The sequence below is a fragment of the Ipomoea nil genome, unplaced genomic scaffold (genome assembly GCF_001879475.1).
Source record: "Ipomoea nil cultivar Tokyo-kokei standard unplaced genomic scaffold, Asagao_1.1 scaffold2279, whole genome shotgun sequence".
Taxonomy (NCBI): Eukaryota; Viridiplantae; Streptophyta; class Magnoliopsida; order Solanales; family Convolvulaceae; genus Ipomoea; species Ipomoea nil.
In genome coordinates this window covers 154604-174030 of record NW_017618707.1, presented here as the reverse complement: position 1 = coordinate 174030, position 19427 = coordinate 154604, and the positions used below count along the sequence as shown (strand labels likewise).

The 19427-nt window shown below is 35.5% G+C and overlaps 2 protein-coding genes and 4 non-coding genes across 6 annotated transcripts; 3 read left to right on the top strand and 3 right to left on the bottom strand.

Moving 5' to 3' along the window:
- Window positions 1–4906: 4906 nt before the first annotated feature.
- LOC109150344 (probable carboxylesterase 17) lies at window positions 4907–6332 on the bottom strand. The gene is made up of 2 exons (XM_019298246.1): window positions 5793–6332; window positions 4907–5486 (listed from the first exon to the last, which is right to left on the bottom strand). The coding sequence occupies exons 1-2, from the start codon at window positions 6285–6287 to the stop codon at window positions 5031–5033; spliced, it is 951 nt and encodes a 316-aa protein (XP_019153791.1). The 5' UTR covers window positions 6288–6332; the 3' UTR covers window positions 4907–5030.
- A 1826-nt stretch (window positions 6333–8158) lies between these two features.
- Window positions 8159–8231, top strand: TRNAR-CCU. The gene has a single exon. It is a non-coding gene; the product is annotated as a tRNA-Arg (tRNA).
- Window positions 8232–8299: 68 nt separating this feature from the next.
- On the top strand, window positions 8300–8371 carry TRNAR-CCU. Its single transcript has one exon. It is a non-coding gene; the product is annotated as a tRNA-Arg (tRNA).
- Window positions 8372–10396: 2025 nt separating this feature from the next.
- Window positions 10397–15116, top strand: LOC109150330. Its single transcript, XM_019298224.1, has 6 exons — window positions 10397–10609; window positions 10725–10846; window positions 13064–13320; window positions 13873–13960; window positions 14685–14751; window positions 14841–15116. Exons 2-6 carry the CDS (start codon window positions 10842–10844, stop codon window positions 14892–14894), a joined length of 471 nt encoding a protein of 156 aa, XP_019153769.1. The 5' UTR covers window positions 10397–10609; window positions 10725–10841; the 3' UTR covers window positions 14895–15116.
- A 1586-nt stretch (window positions 15117–16702) lies between these two features.
- TRNAR-CCU lies at window positions 16703–16775 on the bottom strand. Its single transcript has one exon. It is a non-coding gene; the product is annotated as a tRNA-Arg (tRNA).
- A 64-nt stretch (window positions 16776–16839) lies between these two features.
- On the bottom strand, window positions 16840–16912 carry TRNAR-CCU. The gene has a single exon. It is a non-coding gene; the product is annotated as a tRNA-Arg (tRNA).
- Window positions 16913–19427: the final 2515 nt, after the last annotated feature.

Genomic DNA, 19427 nt, shown 5'->3' with positions numbered 1-19427 from the left:
GTGGTGCCGCAGGTGGTGACGCCCGACAACCGATCATGTTGAGTGACGACAACAGCGATGCAGACGTGGAGTACCACACCTCCCCGTGTGAACCAGAAGAGGAAGAGCACGCAGAACCAGCAGAGGAAGAACACGGTGGACCGATGAGCACCCCCACGCATGAACAGGTACAGGAGGGGGGTGCAGGCCCGTTACCCCAGATCAAGACACGGGGGGATCCGAGGGAACTCGTGCGCCTGGTAACATCACTGACGCCACGACAGAAACAAGATGTTATTGCGATGGGCATGGGGGGGCTGCTGGGCCTCCGGGCAAAGGTATTACCCTCACGGATCGGGTATTGGGTGGCGAAAAACTATGACCCCGGACAAATGGTCTTGGAGTTGGGTTACGGGAGGAAGATAAGTGTCACGAACGAAGATGTGGCGAGTGTGCTTGGGCTCCCAAATGGGACTATTACGATGTCTGAGCGCGATACCCACGTAGTGGGCCCCGACTTGAAGGCATGGCGAAGTAATGTTAAGAAGCGGAAGGGAAATATCACAGTGAAAGCTCTGACTACGAGGGTGTTAACTCACACAAACGGTGGGATTTGGTTTAAACGACATTTCTGCGTGATAGTAGCAAGCACCCTCGTTGCAAGCACTTTGAATGGGTATGCGAATCAAAGAACCGTTCACATGTTTAATGATGTGAAAATGATTAAGGAGCTGGATTGGTGTGGGTATCTGCTTCGCTCGCTGGCAAAAACCCATGCTAGGTGGTCTCTGAACACTCGGGGGAAATTTCCAGGCCCGTTACTATTCTTGATTGTAAGTTATGTATCTCGTACGACTCATGGATGAATGTGTTGTTTGTTAGATGTGTTTTAATGTGTGTAAATGTTGTGGTGCAGCTCTTATATGTTGACAGGGTCATTGTAGGCGCAAGGGATGTCCCACGAACCACCCCGGTGTCGCATGGGTGGACTTCCAAGGGGTTAGAAGCACGGGAGGAACGCGAGGTTGCAGCGGGGGGGTTTGGCAACGGGCTGGTGGATGCACCGTTGCATCAATCACCACCGCGGCCACCGCGTCAGACTACTAGAAGGACTCCACTCGCCAGTCAACCACACGGTGCCTCACTCCAGGTGCGTTCACAAGTCCACATTAGCTCAATGGCAAACACCCTCGTACACAGGGGGTTATAATAACACCCTCACTAATAACATTGTAATGCACGCGCAGGATGGACCACAGACTCGTGCACCACCTCCGCCTACCGCACGTCCAACGTCTGCAGGGGATGCCTCACACGGACGACATGATCTGGGTGCATCGACCTCACGGCCTCAGTCCTCTAGCCGGCTAGGGGGTAACCACGTTCTTTCTGACCGTACTCCGGGTGAAACGATGGTATGCATAATCATTGGACTAATGGGGGTGGCATGTGGGTGGGGTGTTTTAACTTGTGGTCACATGCAGGGGCTTGCCCAGGGGTTCACAAACATGGCAACAGACCTTCGTTCTCTAGCTGTGAGGGTTGCAGAGGAGGTCCGCAGGAATCCTAGCGAGGCTCACGAGTATCACGACTTCCAACAAATCATCGATGTAGCGGGTATACTGGCTCCCCTAATCGCGGAGCACTCAAAGGGAGCACCTCACCATACGCCGGAAGTAACGCATGCACCCTTGGAGGATGCGGTGTGGCAGAGTACACAGTTTTTTAGGCAGTTGGACCGAGTAGAAGAGGAAGCCACGCGGGCTAGAGCATTGCCAACTATGCAGGTTCGGGGGGTGCTATATTGGTTTGGGAAGTGTATTGTGGCAGTAGAACCTATTTTTTTCTAAACGGGTGTGCTGCTAATGTGGGGGTCCTATTATTTTGTGCAGACACCGCACGGGGGGGGGGGGGGGGGGGGGGGGGGGGGGCTCCACCACGACAATGACGGAGTGGGACGCACCGAGCTTTAGTCTGGGAATGACGCAAGAACTAGCACTGCTGGTGGGGGATACGGCTGGTGTGATTACACCAACTGTCCAGGTTTGTCATGGTACCTCAAAGATGGTGGGTGTTTGATAGCTGTGATACCAAGTAACACCGTGTTACTTTAGGTATTTTCCCTAAGTAGTGGATTTCAACTCAAATGGCGAAGGGATAATTGGTTATGATAATATCTTGCTGGCTTTATCATTCATTAGGTTTTAGCAAATTTTACAAATATAGAAGTGTGGGTTTTATAGATGTAATCCACCAGCCATTCATTAGCAGCAAAAGAATAATTTCTTGATGCTTCTACTTTATTAGAATTTGCTGTCTTAGATAAACTAAGAATGAATGAAATAGTTAAATTAGATGAAAGCATCTATGCTGCAGATCTATGGTGGTTAGGTATAGGAAATTGGTGCAGGAGTATCTCAGTTTAGATGATCATAAACTAGAGGTAAGTGTGCATTCCAGACTGAAAACTGCACGACTAACCAACCACATATATACGTATATATGTAGCTGTGTTACTAGTGCACGGAACTGTGTTGTGACTAATGAGTGTGGGGTTGGGGGGTTTGATAGCTGTGCATTTCTGCCCTAGAAGTGTGCATTCCAGTCCTAAGATAGCACGAGTGACCAACTACATATATACGTATCTGTTGGGGATTTTTTTTCTGGTGAGGTAAGTGTGCATTCGAGACCTAAAGTGCACGACTAACCAACTACTTATATATATGTATATATGTAGCTCTGTTACTAGTGTGCATTTCTGCCCTAGAAGTGTGCATTCCAGCTATACGACAGCACGAGTAACCAACTACATATATACGTATCTGTTGGGATTTTTTCTCCGGCGAGGTAAGTGTGCATTCGAGACCTAAAAGTGCACGACTAAACAACTACATATATATGTATATATGTAGCTCTGTTATTAGTGTGCATTTCTGCACTAGAAGTGTGCATTCTAGTCCTAAGACAGCACGACTAACCAACTACATATATACGTATCTGTTGGGATTTTTTATCTGGTGAGGTAAGTGTGCATTCGAGACCTAAAAGTGCACGACTAACCACCTACGTATATATGCATATATGTAGCTGTGTTACTAGTGCACGGAATTGTGTTGTGACTAATGGGTGTAGATTAACCATGTTTAAATACAAACTCAATTACTATATATACTTAAACATATAGTATGTCATGGTTATGTCCAAGAGACCAAAAATAAATTAACTACTGGGGAAATCAAATCCACTGTACACACTATATATATACACTTTACAACCATGCTAGAAAAAGATGACAAGTAAACTGCGTTTTTTTCCCCTGTGCATTATGTGAATGTATTCAAGTTCTGGTGCAGTCCAGATCGATTACTGATGCTTGCACGGACTTCTTGTTGCAGCCGTCGTCCGTTCCAAGCTCCAGGCCAAGGGCCACGACAGAATTAGCAATGCACCGGGAGAAAGGTACCACAGCTGGACCGTCAAATGAAGTGACGCCCACTGCGCAGGTATCATTAGTGATCTGTAGGTCTGAGATTTTATTGTCGATTTGATTTGTGAAGATAGTGATTTTCTGGATTGATAAATTGTTATGTGAATGCATCTCAGTCTGGTGCAATTTTATTAACACGTACGGTTTATCATGCAGGTTCTACTACGTGCGCCCGACAGGACCACCATATCGGAGTCACCACCTCAGTTAAGGGCAGACCGCAAAGGCAAAATGCCCATCGATCGGGGGCCCGAGCCTGTTGGCTTTTTTTTTCAGCACAGCGTCGGGCTACCCTGCAATTCCACTACCGCCAATATATGTTGTCTGGATGTGGCTTTTTAATTCACCGCACATTGACCGGTAAGTAGAGTACACCACATGTAGGGATATGGACGCAACCTCGTAAACTGTGTATATATATATATATATATATATATATATATATATATATATATATATATATATATATATATATATATATATATATATATATATATAAAAGTAAAATCCTCCTAACAAATTCCCCCCCCCCCAAACTTTTGTAGTAAAACTTATTTGGTAAGTAAATGTCAAATGGAAAATAAATAAATAAATAAATTAAATAAATAATAATAATAATAATAATGTTATTACCTTGAATAAATAAATTATTATACTTTCCCTTAAATAAATAAATTATTATACTTTCCTTTTGAATTAGTATTTTCTACCTATAAATACAAGGGATTCTTCAATCAAAGAATCTCACTCATCTCTCTGCTTTCTTTTTGTATGAATTTTCTACAATTTTCTAACTATATTCTCACGTACTTCAATATGTTTTGCAGTTTATTAATATTATTATTAAAACTCATAAAATACAGTGAAATATTTAAAACTCATACCAGACGATATAAACTGCAAAACATATTGAAGTACGTGAGAATATAGTTAGAAAAATGTAGAAAATTCATACAAAAAGAAAGCAGAGAGACGAGTCTGAGATTCTTTGATTGAAGAAGCCCTTGTATTTATAGGTAGAAAATACTAATTCAAAAGGAAAGTATAATAATTTATTTATTCAAGGTAATAACATTATTATTATTATTATTTATTTATTTATTTATTTTCCATTTGACATTTACTTACCAAATAAGTTTTACTACAAAAGTTTTGGGGGAAAAATTTGTTAGGAGGATTTTACTTATATATATATATATATATATATATATATATATATATATATATATATATATATATATATAGATATATAGATATAGGTTATATTGGATGGATGGTTTATCATGGGAAAATATACTATATATTGATCATGATCTACGTTGTAAAATAGGTCACTGATAAATGTTTATTTTTAATATATTATATTATATATTTATTTTTTATATAGTATACTAAAAATGAAGTTGCAATACATTAAAAATAAATTTTTAAAAAATAAAATTACAAATTCAATATATTAAAAATAAATATTTATATCACTGGTTCAGTTCCATGCACTTTTATTTTGGTAAAATTATAAAGTGCAACATATATAATTGGTACCAAATATAATCACCATGGAAGATTAAACACCATGTATAAACTCACTCATTTGCTTTTGAAGCAAACGAGTTGCCTCAGAATCCGGATGGAAAACATGGAAGACATGCCCTTCCTCCTCCGCCTCCACCACCTCCACCCACTTCACCCCTTTCCGCCGCAGAAACTCCGCGTACATTACCCCCCTCTCTTTCAAGAAATCCTTTCCGGCGACGAACACCAATGCCGCCGGAAAGCGCAACCACTCGCCCACCGATAACTCTCTATCGTTTTCCAAGTTGCAGCCGTAGAAGTCCCGGTTAGAGCCCTCCGGCAAGCTCAGCCTCCAGAACATGTCGTTCATCGCCACGCTGCTCCCGGTCGATCCCTCCGCCGCCACCTCCGCCGCCGTCCTCCTCTCGCTACCGAAATACGGATGAATTGGCATAATCCCTTTGATCTTCGCTGCACAATTCCCATCTTGTAGACATTTTTTCGCAACCTGCAGGTGCAATTGGAATGATGATGCGATATGATGAACACTACTCTAGTGTAAACACTACTGAAAATTATGAAATTTTCGATCACTGAAATGATTAAATCAAGTCAAAAGCAAAAGGTGGTCGGAAATAGCAACAATGGTTTTTCTAATATCAAAAGTGGTTGGAACAAAGGTTTCAGATCACTTTCAGATGGTCGAAAATTCCATAATTCCCAACAGTGAAAAACTCTTGAATATAATGATGATGAACATATTTGCTCACATAAAATTGAACACTTGGTAATCCCCTACCCATTGTCATCCTACCTGGTGTACAATATTCCCACCGGCGCTGTCTCCGGCGAGAAAAACGCGGGAAAGGTCTGCGCTTTCCAGACACGGCTCGGCTTTCTGATTCTTCTGGACCCATTCTAGAGCTGCATAGCAATCTTCATAAGCAATGGGAAGCTTATTTTCCGGCGCCAGCCGGTAATCTACTGAAACAACCACGGATTTGGATTGAACAGAGAGGCGGCCGAGGAACAGATGGTAGCCGACCCAAGTTGTGGAGCCGACGCAAAATCCGCCGCCATGGAAATAGAGAAGCACTGGAAGTAGCTCAACCTGTTCTTTTTCCGGCCAAAGATCGGGGACGAAGATTCTTCCGGTGATAGGCTTCGACGGGTCGATTACAACGTCTTTTGATTTGAAACCATCCGTTGATTCGGCGGACGCGGTGGCGATCTCCGGCGAGAAACGTTTCACGGTCCCATCGGAGAATACTTGTATGTAGCCTGGCGCTTCATCTACAATAATAGACATTTTTTGGAGGTTTGAGATTTGTGTGTTCTGTGGATGGAAGTAACTAAGTAAATAGGCATTGAGTTTAAGTGATTTAAGAATATAATTTAAGAAGAGAAGTAAAGATGGTGATATATTGTTTGGTTAATCATGCAAAGTAAACACAACATATTGGAGGTAGATAAAGATTGTTGAACAAAAGTTGTTAAAAAAAAAAAAGAACTACAATCAATTGTACCTTTTGAAATGGTTAGTGGCAAAATATATTGACAAACAGAAGATGGCATACCTCTGCAAGGGTTTAAGTAATTACTTCAATAGAATACCTTATTTAACATAAGAAGTTTTTTTTTTTGAAAGTAACATAAGAAGTTATTCACTAGAAGACTATAATAGTTAAAAGAGTCCAGTCAAACAAAAGAGTTAAATACATATAAGAAATGTTCTAACAGTAAACCTTATGAAATAAAAGAGGTATCTGGTTAAAGAGACTTAAGAGTCAGGGCTATAAGATAATGCTTGATGAATAGCATAATGAACCTAAGAAATATATTTAATATACCAACTTCATTAAGAAAATCTCTTCTAAAGGACTAATTAAAATACCTTATATCTTTAAAAAATATTTATATTTTGAAGACATAGCACATATCGTGACAAATGGAGAAAAAAAAAAGTAGGCATGGATGGCTGCACTTTTCATATAAAGTCTATCTCTTGGATACAACTACTATCCCAGAATAAGTGTTCTCAATTATTTTTATGTTGCACAAGCTGAATTTATTGATTTTCTGTGTGCTGATTATGTTGTGTAAAGTTGAGTATATTATCACGCTAATACATTTTGTCCCCCCTAGTTTCACAATGAAACATAAATGGTTATTCCCCCAGTAGTTAATTAGACCAGAAAGAGTTACAAAGTTTCTCAAACCTTATGTCTTGAGGATGCAGTTTACGAACAAGTATGTGAATGCTCAAATAGTCCACACACCATCTGCAACAGTTGCAGCAACTATCAGCACCTAAGAGAAGAGCCTGAGACTGAGGAATGATAGAAGCAAAAGAAAACACAAGGGATATAGAAGTATAAGAAACCTTAATACTCATTATGTCATATATTTGGGGAGAATGTAAAACACTAAAAACTTGATTTATTAATTTACTTTTGTTACTAATTCATACAAACTTGTAGGATTTAATTTATTAATTTATTTTTTTTATTATTATTTTTTTAAATTATTGAAGTGGGAATTTCTTATCACTGGTGGTCGGAAATTCTCACCTCTGTATAGGAGTGGCCGTTTCCAACCACCAGTAGTCGGAATATACTCAATGCCTACTTTTTCATCTTGACCAAAATTTTTGACTACTTTTTAACAACATACGTTATTTCCAACCACTTCAATTAGTGGTCAGAAATACCGATGAGGGTTTTTTTTGGATCCCCAATATGATTGGAAAGGGGTTTTTGACTTGATTCGACGACTTTCAACCAATTTTTGGTGGTCGAAAAAATGATGATTTCCAGCAGTGAATTAAGCAATTAACCACTCAAGAAAGGCACCAATGCACAATCCCTAATTAAGTCTATAATTAAATCCACCCAAATCCCTTCGTCCTCAACCAAACCACTAAAAATAAATCTCACCACCTCAACTTATCCCTATCTCATTCATTAACCTAAATTTCTCCACAGTGACAGCTTAATCCTCAACCACCAACTGCAAAATCTCAAACGTTTGACCAATAAAAACCCTACCAATCTAGATTTATTCTAAAACATCCTAACAATCTTACAATCCAACCTCAAGGGCTCTCCATGCATTTGAAGCATAAGTGATCTAAAAGATCAATAAAAACAAGTTAAATTTATGACTTCATATAACAGCAAGGCGCCTGTAGCTTAGTGGATAGAGTGTCTGTTTCCTAAGCAGAAAGTCATAGGTTCGACCCCTATCTGGTGCGGTTTTTATTTTTTTCACCTAAAATATTCTATAGTTCTTTTATTTAATTTGATTGTATGGTTCAATAAGGCGCCTGTAGCTCAGTGGATAGAGCGTTTGTTTCCTAAGCAAAAGTCATAGGTTCGACCCCTATTTGGCGCACCAAGCTATATATTCTGGTCGTAATAGTGAGATTTATTTATTTATTTTTTTTTTTGAAAATGCATAATCATAAAAAAAAAAAAAAAAAAAATTAACTTCTTCAGCTAGTCCCTTCATTGCATTGTAAGAGTTCTCAAACATCAATAACTAAATGCAGATCGAAAACCTTTCCACAATCTTGAACTCCATCTGGACTCAAGTATCAAATTTAGAAATTTTCAAGTCAAAGTGTATAAACTTCACAACTCAAAAAAAAAAAAAATAATAATTCATAGGTCTCATAGTCATCAAATCACTACCCCAATTGGGTGTAGTTTATGTGTAAATATGGTTATGTGACTAAGATTGCATTAGGGATGGTTTAGGGAAATGTTCAAAATGTATTCTAAAAGAGTATTACGAATTCTACTACGCATCATGATTTTATTAAAGAAAGAAAAGAAAAAAAAATTATGTCCCCGTTTTGGCAACAGTAATTGCGTGGACCGTGGTCCACACAGTTGTGTAGACCACGGTCCAAAAACGGCGTCGTTTTGCGCGATTTTTTTTCACGCGACCCACTACCACATACATTTTTATAACGCATAATGCACATTATTCTAACTCATAAAATACATTATCTTACACCAAAAGTTTCATTATTCTAACGCATAATGTACATTATTCTAGCACATAAAATATATTATTTTAACTCATAAAGTATATTATTCTAACGAGTGAATTCCATTTTTGGTCCTACTGTAATAGGGGCGTTTCCAATTTTAGTCCACCTTAATTTTATTTTTTTTTTGCCACTTTATGACCACTATTAATGAATGTGTTCCACTTTTAGTCCACCGTTAGTATTTCTATCAAGAGGCCGTGTAATCTATGGATATTTTGACCTTTCTTCTCATCCAAGACTATGTTTGACTAAAGAAATGAGAACATTAAACCTAAAACCTAAGAAACCTCGCCGGTCCATGTTGGAATGAACGAAACGATGTAGCTTTGGCTTCTCATTCTCGTTGTTTGAAGAACCATCTTCGAATATCGGAGAAGGAGGACGAAGCGCCTTGATTAAAAGAGAAGAGACAAACATAAAAAGACCAAAGTACCCTTGGATTATACGGCCTCTTGACGAAAATATTAACGGTGGACTAAAAGTGAAACACATTCAATAACAATGGTTGTAAAGTGGCAAAAAATATTAATGTGGAGTAAAATTGAAAAAGTCCCTATAACAGTAGGGCCCAAAATGAAATTCACTATATTCTAACTAATAAAATTCACGATGTCATTTTAGACCATTGTTCACACGATTGTGTGGACGGTGAATCCGGTGATCCATTACCATATTAAAAGATTATATAAAATCCATGCAAGTTCTGATTTTCTTTTTATATATAGCGCCGGTACGTTAATGCGCGAAGATTTGATGAGAATGCATTGGAAATTATAAATCACAACATAGGTTTAATTAAAATATCTCAAGTGTTATAAATTACAAACTCTATAAACATAAAAATAAAAATAAGTCAAAGTATATCAATAAAATCCATGTACTATAGCGTTTTGTTCAATTTAATCCTTTTATCTTAATTTTGTTCAATTTAGTTCCTGTACTTTAAAACGTGGAACAATTAAGGACAATAATTGATATTTATGTATTTATTTTGGACATATTATGTAATATATTGGTGATAAAAATAAGTAATTTTAAATATTTATAAAATAATATATGAGTTGACGTGTAAGTATGATGACGTGACAAATAAGATGTCAATGCCACATTAGTTATTGTCCTAATTGTTTAATTTTTTAAAATATACGAAACTAAATTAAACAAAATTAAGATAGAAGAACTAAATTGATAAATTTGTTAAATTAATAATGCTTCGTACATTGCACGAGATAATTATAGTTTTCCTAAAAACAAAGGACATGTAAGAGGCAACAAGAAAACAAGACATCAAAGGACAAAATTAGCCCTAGAAATTGACCCCTCATCTAAATTCCCAAGGAGCCTCCAAGGGTTACTGAGTACTTTGAGTCAACAAGTTGCACTGGCACAGTGGCCAATACGGCCGCAGACAATCCCCCACCATCAGCAGTACCCTTCTCTTTCTTCACTGATTCTCCTCCGACTCCATTTTCGCCTTTCTTTCTGCAAATCCCAAAGCTAAGGAATTACCTTTCTCTCTTTCGCTAACCGAAAGCTCAGTCTCATCCAGCCAAGAAAAGAAACTCAGTCAAAAAGTGAGGAAATTTCCGTTGTGTATATTCTATAATCGCATTGATCTCATAACAGTTCAAAATTAAAAAAAAATTCCTTAATTTTGTAAATTTTTTTACTTTTTATTCCAATTTGCAGGCTGTAGAGATGCAGAGATTGAAATCAATGCCTTGATGAATGCCAATTTTCGTTGTTGATAAATGCAACGGTGTAGATCTGTGGCCTCTTGGTTTTCCTGCTTCTTAACTTACTTGTATGGGGTCAGTATTTCGATGCTATCTCTGTTTTGTACACATTTGAGCTTCTTTTGAGTAAGAAAGATTACATTTTTCTTCAATCGCCATCTAATTCATATTTGACCCGCAATGAAAAATGAAATCTTTAAAAGAGATTGCAACATCAATGTGTTAATGAATAAATTAATATATTTTTGGAATCATTTTCTTAGGTTTCTTTTTTTCTGTAATTTCATTGAGGAATGAGGATTATTGCTTTTTTGTCTGCTATCTTGGAATCTTGGAGTTTACTTCTAGGCTAAGCAAGAAATAATGTCACATATAATGGAAACACTAATGGCATTTTCTATATTAGGCTTTCTCTTTCATGATTTCTTTGCTATGTAGAGGATTTTGTTGCCTGAGTGCCATATTCTAAAAGAATTGATCCTTTTAGGTTTAGCAGAGATTCACTTCTAGCAATGTACAATAGTTGTTTTACTTAATGATTCTGATGGAGGTATGTTTTGAGAGGAACGAGCATTCAAGGTTATAAAGATGGCTGACAATCTCAATTAGGTCCAGTTTAGAAAAATAATTTAAACTATGAACTTTTTGATAAGTGCTTTTACTAGGCTCAAAAGAGCTAACAAGGGTTTTCGTTTAACTAACCTTTGTTGTGAAGCCTCAAGCAATTAAAACTACTGACGACAGACCAGAGTATTGCACTACATCTATTAAGAAGAAAGTACAGGATACTATCTAAATGATGGAATAGTGGTCAAAAAAGAAGCTTTTAAGCAAACCATATGGAAACAAAAGTTCACATTATTTTATTTTATTTTTTAAATTTTTATTGTAAATGTGGTGGACAGGGGAGGGATCTAGGTGAAAATTATCCCTTCATTTTATTTTTCATTTGAGGATTAGAACTTGAAAGATAACTCTGTAATTTGTAAACATTTAGCATCATTTTTTTTTAATAAAAAAACATGGAACCATTATTCTTGTTTGTTTGACTGAGAATGAAATGAACTGATCTTTAAACATGTTCTCATCATTGACAAATCAGATTCTCCATAAATACTTTTATTGGGCACCTAGGAGTGATTTTGGCTGTATGCCATAAAGGTTCTTATGGAGAAGTGCTTCAAATGAGCCATTGCTTTTGGTTGATTGCTTTTGGTTGTTGCAGTGTCACTGGGCCTTAGCTATTCTTTCCCTCTCAATAGTTAAGTCAGCCTCGCTTGACCCTCAAAGATGATGCTAATTTAACGATGGGATGATGATGCTAATTTAATGATGGATGGCTAAGAAAGTGAGTAAGTCAAGAATCCCACAAAGAAGCTTAAGAAAGAACTCAAAAGCTTTGTAAGGAACTTGGATTACTTGAACTTATGGATTTGCTTGGATTGCTTACAAATGAGCCCATGAGGAGTATTTATAGTCATTCCACCTCCTCAATGGATGGTGGAGATTTACTTGATCTAATGGCTAATAATCTAGTTCTAGAACATTCCCTAAATCTCTACACAACTAAGAGTATTCTATAGGGTTCTAGAATATTCTATGGATCTCTACAACTACTAGTGTTATGTATATGCTTCTAGAATATTCTACCAACTATGGGATGCTATGTACAAGTGCTAGAGAAGTCTAGAAAGATGTAGCAAACCTCAGAAATGTGTAGCAAACCTCTGATACATGGTAGTGGTTTACAGAGTTTAATTGCTAGAGCTGCATAGCAAGAGTAATGATTTAAGCAAAAGTAGGCAGAGGGTCTACTATAGTGACTACTAGAGTAATGTCAAAAGGTATGGTATATTGGTATAGCAACCTTTCTGAATGAGCCTTCTTCTAAACCCCCGTGATTGGTGAATGTTGGATGTTAGGAGAAGCAATGAGTGGAGATTCTACCACAGAGAGCTAGATGAGGGGAGACCTTCATGTCTAGTTCAGAGGGCGGGGATACCCCAATCCTACTATAGTACTATCATTATGCCTTTGCAATTTTTCTTGGTTTAATATGATTTTTTTTAATTGATCATCTTTCATTTGTATGCTAACTTATTTTTATAATAAGTCAAGAATAATAATCTAATTGGAGTGCAAGTCCCCTAGATTGTGAGGAGAGTGAAAACCTAGGAATCTACGAAGGTGTTTTATTTATTTAATATATTATGTATGATTGTATGCTATGATGAGAACTTTTGTCTCTACTAATCATTTCTATGGCTATAAACTTGATATGCAACCAAGCAGAGGCTGTTTTGGATGTTGTACGAAACCACCAACTGTAATATCAGTGGAAGATCGATCCAAAGGCCTGAAAATTCAAGGTCAGCAAGTGAGGAAAAAGAGTTTGAGAGAAGACTTTTGGAGCAGTAGTGCCTGTGAGATGGATAATAGTGCGTTTCCATCCCATAGAAGTGCCTCATCAATTAGCACCTCAAACCATGCCTTTGATCCTATCTGCAACGCTGGCACCACAAACAACCATTCAGAATTTGTAAATAATGGCAAGTGCAATTTTACTTCAATTTCCTTTTGATATAAAATATTGGGAAGTACTTATTGGCTGAATAACTCTTTTAAAACATTTTTTAGCAAGTTAATGTGAAGCGGTGATTTTTTGGCTCAATCACAAAAGCATTCTGTTTAAACTAGTATCCATTTTCCAAGTACAAGTAATAGAGGTTCTTGCTCGCAAATTATGCTGTGGAAACGTGTTCACTATGCGCATGGTGAACACAGGGGTAGATCCGTAATTTCTATGTTGTAGATTCATAATTTTGATTTTCATTTGTTGTTAACGACGTTTCTCTCTTCGCAATCGCATTATTTCGTCTTCGCAGTACAGATATTATGAATCTACAGTACAGAAATTATGAATTTATAGTATAGATATTATGAATCTACAGTATAGAAATTATGAATCTACAACTTAGAAATTATGGATCTATCTCGTGTTCACCATGCGCATGGTGAACACAGTTCCACAGCATAACTATTGGTTCTTGCTCTGATGGGTTTTGAAGTTAATGATTGAACTAATAATTGTGTTGGATCAGGTTTTATTGTTTGGAATCAAATAAGGCAGCAGTGGATTGGGAGTAGGGAATCTCAGAATCGTGTACCTGTTGAAAGGCCCAAATTAAGGTTAGTAGTTTTTTGTTTGTTTTTTTCTTCATTGAACACATATATAATTTCTTTCCTTTCTCAAAGGAATATAATGGTTGGGCAGTGGATCTTGCAGTTTCATCAAATAATATAACTTTTTACATGTTTGACAAAGATCATGGATTATGCACCGTACTTATTAGTTTATTTCAGCTAATAATCTATAAACAGCTTGGAGTTGACTACTATTATGCAGACTATGTTCATATGATATCTGCTCATCGACTTTAGCCATTTGTTTGCATTATCGAATGTGGATTGTACAATACATTTTGCTTATTTAAACAATAGAGTTAATACCATCTGAGGTCCTCCGAGTATAGTGGTTTTGCCACGTTTAGTCTTAAACTTTCAAATTGACCATCCGTGGTCATTCGACTTTCAAATTTAACCATCCGTGGTCCAAGTTAACCACCCATGGTCCTTCAACTATTAAATTTTAACCAACCATGGTCCTTTTAAGAGGACCACGACTGGTTAAATTTTCGAAACTTGAAGGACCATGGGTGGTTAATTTGGACCACGAATGGTTAAATTTGAAAGTCGAAGGACCACAAATGGTCAATTTGAAAGTTTAGGACTAAACATTGCAAAACCACTATACTCGGAGGACCTCAAATGGTATTAACTTTTAAAGAATAATTCTTACTCAAGCGCACCTGCCCAATCATTTTAATAGCTCCCCAACCATTGTGCATTGCAGTTTCGAGGCAACCTATGAGAACTTGCTCGCGACAAACAAGCGATTCCCTAGGCCAATACCTCTATCGGTGAGTCATATCTGCATTCCAACGGTTTACTATTTTTATCACCTCTTTGATTGACACTGATCGGCCTGTCTGATGCTTCAAATGGACAGGAAATGGTAGATTTTCTCGTTGATGTGTGGGAACAGGAAGGGCTGTATGATTGAAACTGCTATATTTACGCACTAAATATTTTCAGTGACAGATTTCGTGGTTTTAACTTTGTAAATTTCTTATTAGACCCAGAGAGCTTTAATTCCTTTCCGTTTCGCAGAATTTGAATTTATGGTGTTCCCAGGAACTGTATGTAATCAAGGATAGCAGCTAGCTATGAACTCTTCATTTCCTTTAATAATCTTTATATTTGTTGTGTGGTCCTTAAAGGTGAATCATGAATTCAAGAAGCCAATGACCCTGTCTTGTAAAATAGTTAGTCTATCAGTCAATTTTAGCTTGTTTGATCACTATTAGCTGTTTGATTTAGTTAAACAATCAATATAAGTGTTTGATTAATTAGTTTTTTGTAACAAATTATTGTTTCAAAATACTAAAATTCAAAAAGCTGTTCAACATACAGTCCTTGATTACAATTCGAAACACTCTTGGTTTAACTCGAAATAGTCAAAGTAATTAAAACAGTTAAATAGTAATAGTCAAGAGTTGAGTAGAGAGAAGGTGGAATAGTTGCACTTAATGCAAAGTCAGTGCACTTATTGATGGGAGACATTGTACTTATATGGAGCAATTGCACTTATTAGACTAGATTAATTAGTCATTGGCTAGTATAAATATTGAGCCTATGTGACAAGCCACGGGATACGCTCAAATCTTGCACTCAAACTATTAACAATACTACTTGTTTCTATCTACTTGTTTACTCATTTCTATAAGTATATTTCGGTAACTTTATTAATATTAGTTTAAATTTTCAAAATAAAAAATTGAAAGGAATAAGGTTCAAATTGGCCACTGAACGTAACCTGAAAATGCAATTAGGCCACTGAACGAAAAAAAAGTGCAATTAGGCCATTGAACACTCAAAAAATGTGCAATTAGGCCACTGAACTCTCCAAACGTATGCAATTTTACCGGATAGCAGGTTACCATCAATTTTAGCAGGTTACCTGCTTACGTGGCAGCTTAGTTGGCATTTTGAATAATTTTTAAATAATTATTAATAATTAATTTTAATAATAAATTTTATAAAAAATTGGAAAAAATTAAATAAAAAATAAAATAAAGTCGTTTTTATTTTTAAAAATTTTTTTTAATAAAAAGTTATTATTAAAATTTATTAAAAATTAATTAAAATTTATTAAAAATGCCAACCCAGCTGCCACGTAAGCAGATAACCTGCTAAAATTGAGGGTAACCTGCTATCAGGTGAAATTGCACATTTTTTGAGTGTTCAGTGACCTAATTGCACTTTTTTTTCGTTTAGTGGCCTAATTGCATTTTCAGTTTACGTTAAGTGGCCAATTTGAACCTTATTCCAAATTGAAATTACAATTTACCGTCAAAACATTTAGACCACAAAAAAATTGTGATCAGAAATTTTAACCACTTTGGTAATCAAAACATAGTTCTATGTTGGTTTTGAAAAATTTCGACCACCTTCCTATAATGGTCAAATTTTCATACCACTTTTCGCAGGTTGTTGAGAATTTAAATTACTTTCCTAGCACTTTAATCAAAGGTTGAAACAATCGCAAAAACTCTACTTTTCCAATCACTTTTTTAGATAATTATTAAAATAGTCAAAATATCATATTTTTTCAACATTGAAGACTCTAATTAAAAATACTCCATTACTTTAAAACTTTTTAGCTAAATATTTGCAATATCTTTACCAAATCCTTATACGGAGTAATAAAGTTCTTTGTTGTATATAATTAATACACTTACAGGCATTTTTATTTTTTTTAGTTACGAAAACTGAAAAATATTAATTGTTTCATAAACGCAAGGAAAGAATCGCGCCAGATAGGGGTCGAACCTATGACTTTCTGCTTAGGAAACAGACGCTCTATCCACTGAGCTACAGGCGCCTTATGGGAAAATACAATTAGGTTAATTAAAAGAAATATAATATTTTAGGTGAAAAATTAGGACCGCGCCAGATAGGGGTCGAACCTATGACTTTCTGCTTAGGAAACAGACGCTCTATCCACTGAGCTACAGGCGCTTAGTTTTTCTAGTATCTCATGTAATTCATTTAGTACGTTTATGGCTTATTTTAACTTATGGTCAAATTCCATTTTTAGAATTTAGACCATTGTTACCTAAACATTCTGGGTCGTTTACCAAAGTCGAAAATTGGAAAAAATGTTTTTAAAAAGTGAAAAAAACTAGAAAATAAAAAACTTGTTTACTAAATTTAATTTTTCAATCTTAACTTTATCTCTATTCTTTTATTTTTATGAAAAATAGGAGAACTCAAAATCAATTTCTCCATTTTTCCAAATGGAAGAAATACACAATAAACAGTATTTCGGATGAATAGTACCAGAGTTCCTAGGCTGAAATCCTAACAAGTTGGGTGCTTCTTCTATTTCCTTCTTCAATACCTTTCTTCTTTTCCCTCCTTTCTTTCTTTATTCTTTTCCCGTCTTTTTTTTTTTTTTTTTTTTTTTTTTTTTTTCCATTTTTTTCCCTTCTTATTATTATTATTTTTTCCTTCTATTTCCTACTTCAATTCCTTTCTTTTATTTTCTTTCCCTTCTTCTTCCTTTTTTTCTACTACTACAGTTTTTATTGTGAAGTGCAAATGATTTCTTCACTTTTATATTTTTATATGCAATTACAAAATTTGAATGTGAATTTCTTATGCCTCTTCAAAGTATGATATTTATTTTAAACAATCTACGTTTATTGCTTAAAACATGATTTCTTCACTTTTCTATTTTTATACATGTTATTATTATGTATTTTGCTTTTTAATCGGTTGTAATTTATTTAGTATAAGGTTTTTACCGGTGAATTGATTTTTTTATTTAAAAATTATATTTAAAAAATGAAATCAGAAAATTAGAGAAATGGAGAATGAAATTTGGAAAACTAAAAAATGAAAAACATAGATTCGAAGTAAACGACCCCTCCATCTTTAACTTTCAATTTAATCATATTTAGATCTACAATTTTGTTATTATTGTCAAAATTTGGTACCCTAATGTAATTTCAGTAATTGGCTTTAATTTTTTAGATAATTAAATAATTTTTTAGTACCAAGACTATGCATGTGGTCTAATGGTACCCGGGTTGGACTTCCATTTGGAAGGTTGTATAAGTTTGAGCCTCAGTGGAGGCGTTATTGGTTCTTTGTGTTTCAGTAGGTTGAGAAAGTATATGAGCAGATACTATATTGTAATAGAGCCAGTAGCATTCAAAAAAGTAATTTCACAATTTTAATATTCTATTCATGTTTTGAATGATCATAAATGACATAATAAACAATATAACATAGAAAAAATCATAAAGAATATCTATCAAATTATTATTTATAAATGTTTTAAAACAATAAGAAGAAAATAAGATTGTAAAATCAGCTCTATATCATAAGCCGGGGAGATGAGATATTGAGTAGGTAGTAGATATGGCTTTTGGTTGAATTGTTTTTTATGGTTTTATCAGGACCGGGTCCACCATAAATCGGGTATAGCCGTATAAGAGTACATAACTGGGGTAGGAAAGTAATAGTATTATTACTCGATGCGCTAGGCCTAAAATGGTTTTGTAGAGCCCGAAATACTGGCCCAAAACGATGGCCCAAATAAAAAAAAATAAACACTACAAGCTACAACACAAAATAATGGCAAATTATACTATGGACTACGATCCACAATGCATTGTGGTCCAGGCATCAAATATACACTGAATTTCATTTCAACACAACTACAGTACTATTTTGATATAACTACAGTTTTGCTAGACAATATACACTCAAATATGTGAAATTGTTATTCAGTTTCATTTTGTATACAGTGTAGTTTCATTTCAACACAACTACAGTTTCATTTTAATTCAATTACAGTTTCATTTGATAATATAATAAAAATAATACGTGAAACAATGTCAATTTAGATACATTATAGTGTCTGTCATTTTGAACCATGATCCACAGTATAATTGCTGCAAAATAATAGATTAGAAATAAATATTGGTCTGAAAGGCCGAAATGGCGACCCAACTGCTTGAAGATTAGGAACACAAGTCACTGGACCAAGAGAATTTATTAAACCAAGTGATGCCTTTTAAGGGGAGACAAGGGTACATAATGACATAATCACATAAATACTTACATTAGTGTATCACGACTTGTAACAACAAGACTCTCAATCAAACAGTAGGAGTTTTAAGCAATAGATGAATGATATCAACAATACTTTGGAGCAATAAGACTTTTACAGAGTGTTTAGTTGGAATGAAGGAATTAGGGGGGAAATGAATTGTAATTCGGTGAGAAAAGAATAAGGTGAGAATAAAGTAGGAATTCAAATTACAGTGTTTGGTATGCAGGTAAGAATAAAGTAAGAATTCAAATTACAGTGTTTGGTATGCAAGAATAAGACATGGAATTGAAAGGGAATAAGTGATACAATGACTAAAATGCCATTATGTAATAATAATAATAATAATAATAATAATAATAATAATAATAATAATAATAATAATAATAATAATAATGATAAAAATGATAATAA

Excerpts from the sequence above, each read along its gene's own strand:
- LOC109150344 (XM_019298246.1), bottom strand. The coding sequence starts at position 6,287 with ATGTCTATTATTGTAGATGAAGCGCCAGGCTACATACAAGTATTCTCC. Across the intron at positions 5,487-5,792 it reads GTGGGAATATTGTACACCAG|GTTGCGAAAAAATGTCTACA; the intron begins GTAGGATGACAA and ends TTGCACCTGCAG.
- LOC109150330 (XM_019298224.1), top strand. Across the intron at positions 13,321-13,872 it reads TTCAGAATTTGTAAATAATG|GTTTTATTGTTTGGAATCAA; the intron begins GCAAGTGCAATT and ends GTGTTGGATCAG. Across the intron at positions 13,961-14,684 it reads GTTGAAAGGCCCAAATTAAG|TTTCGAGGCAACCTATGAGA; the intron begins GTTAGTAGTTTT and ends TGTGCATTGCAG.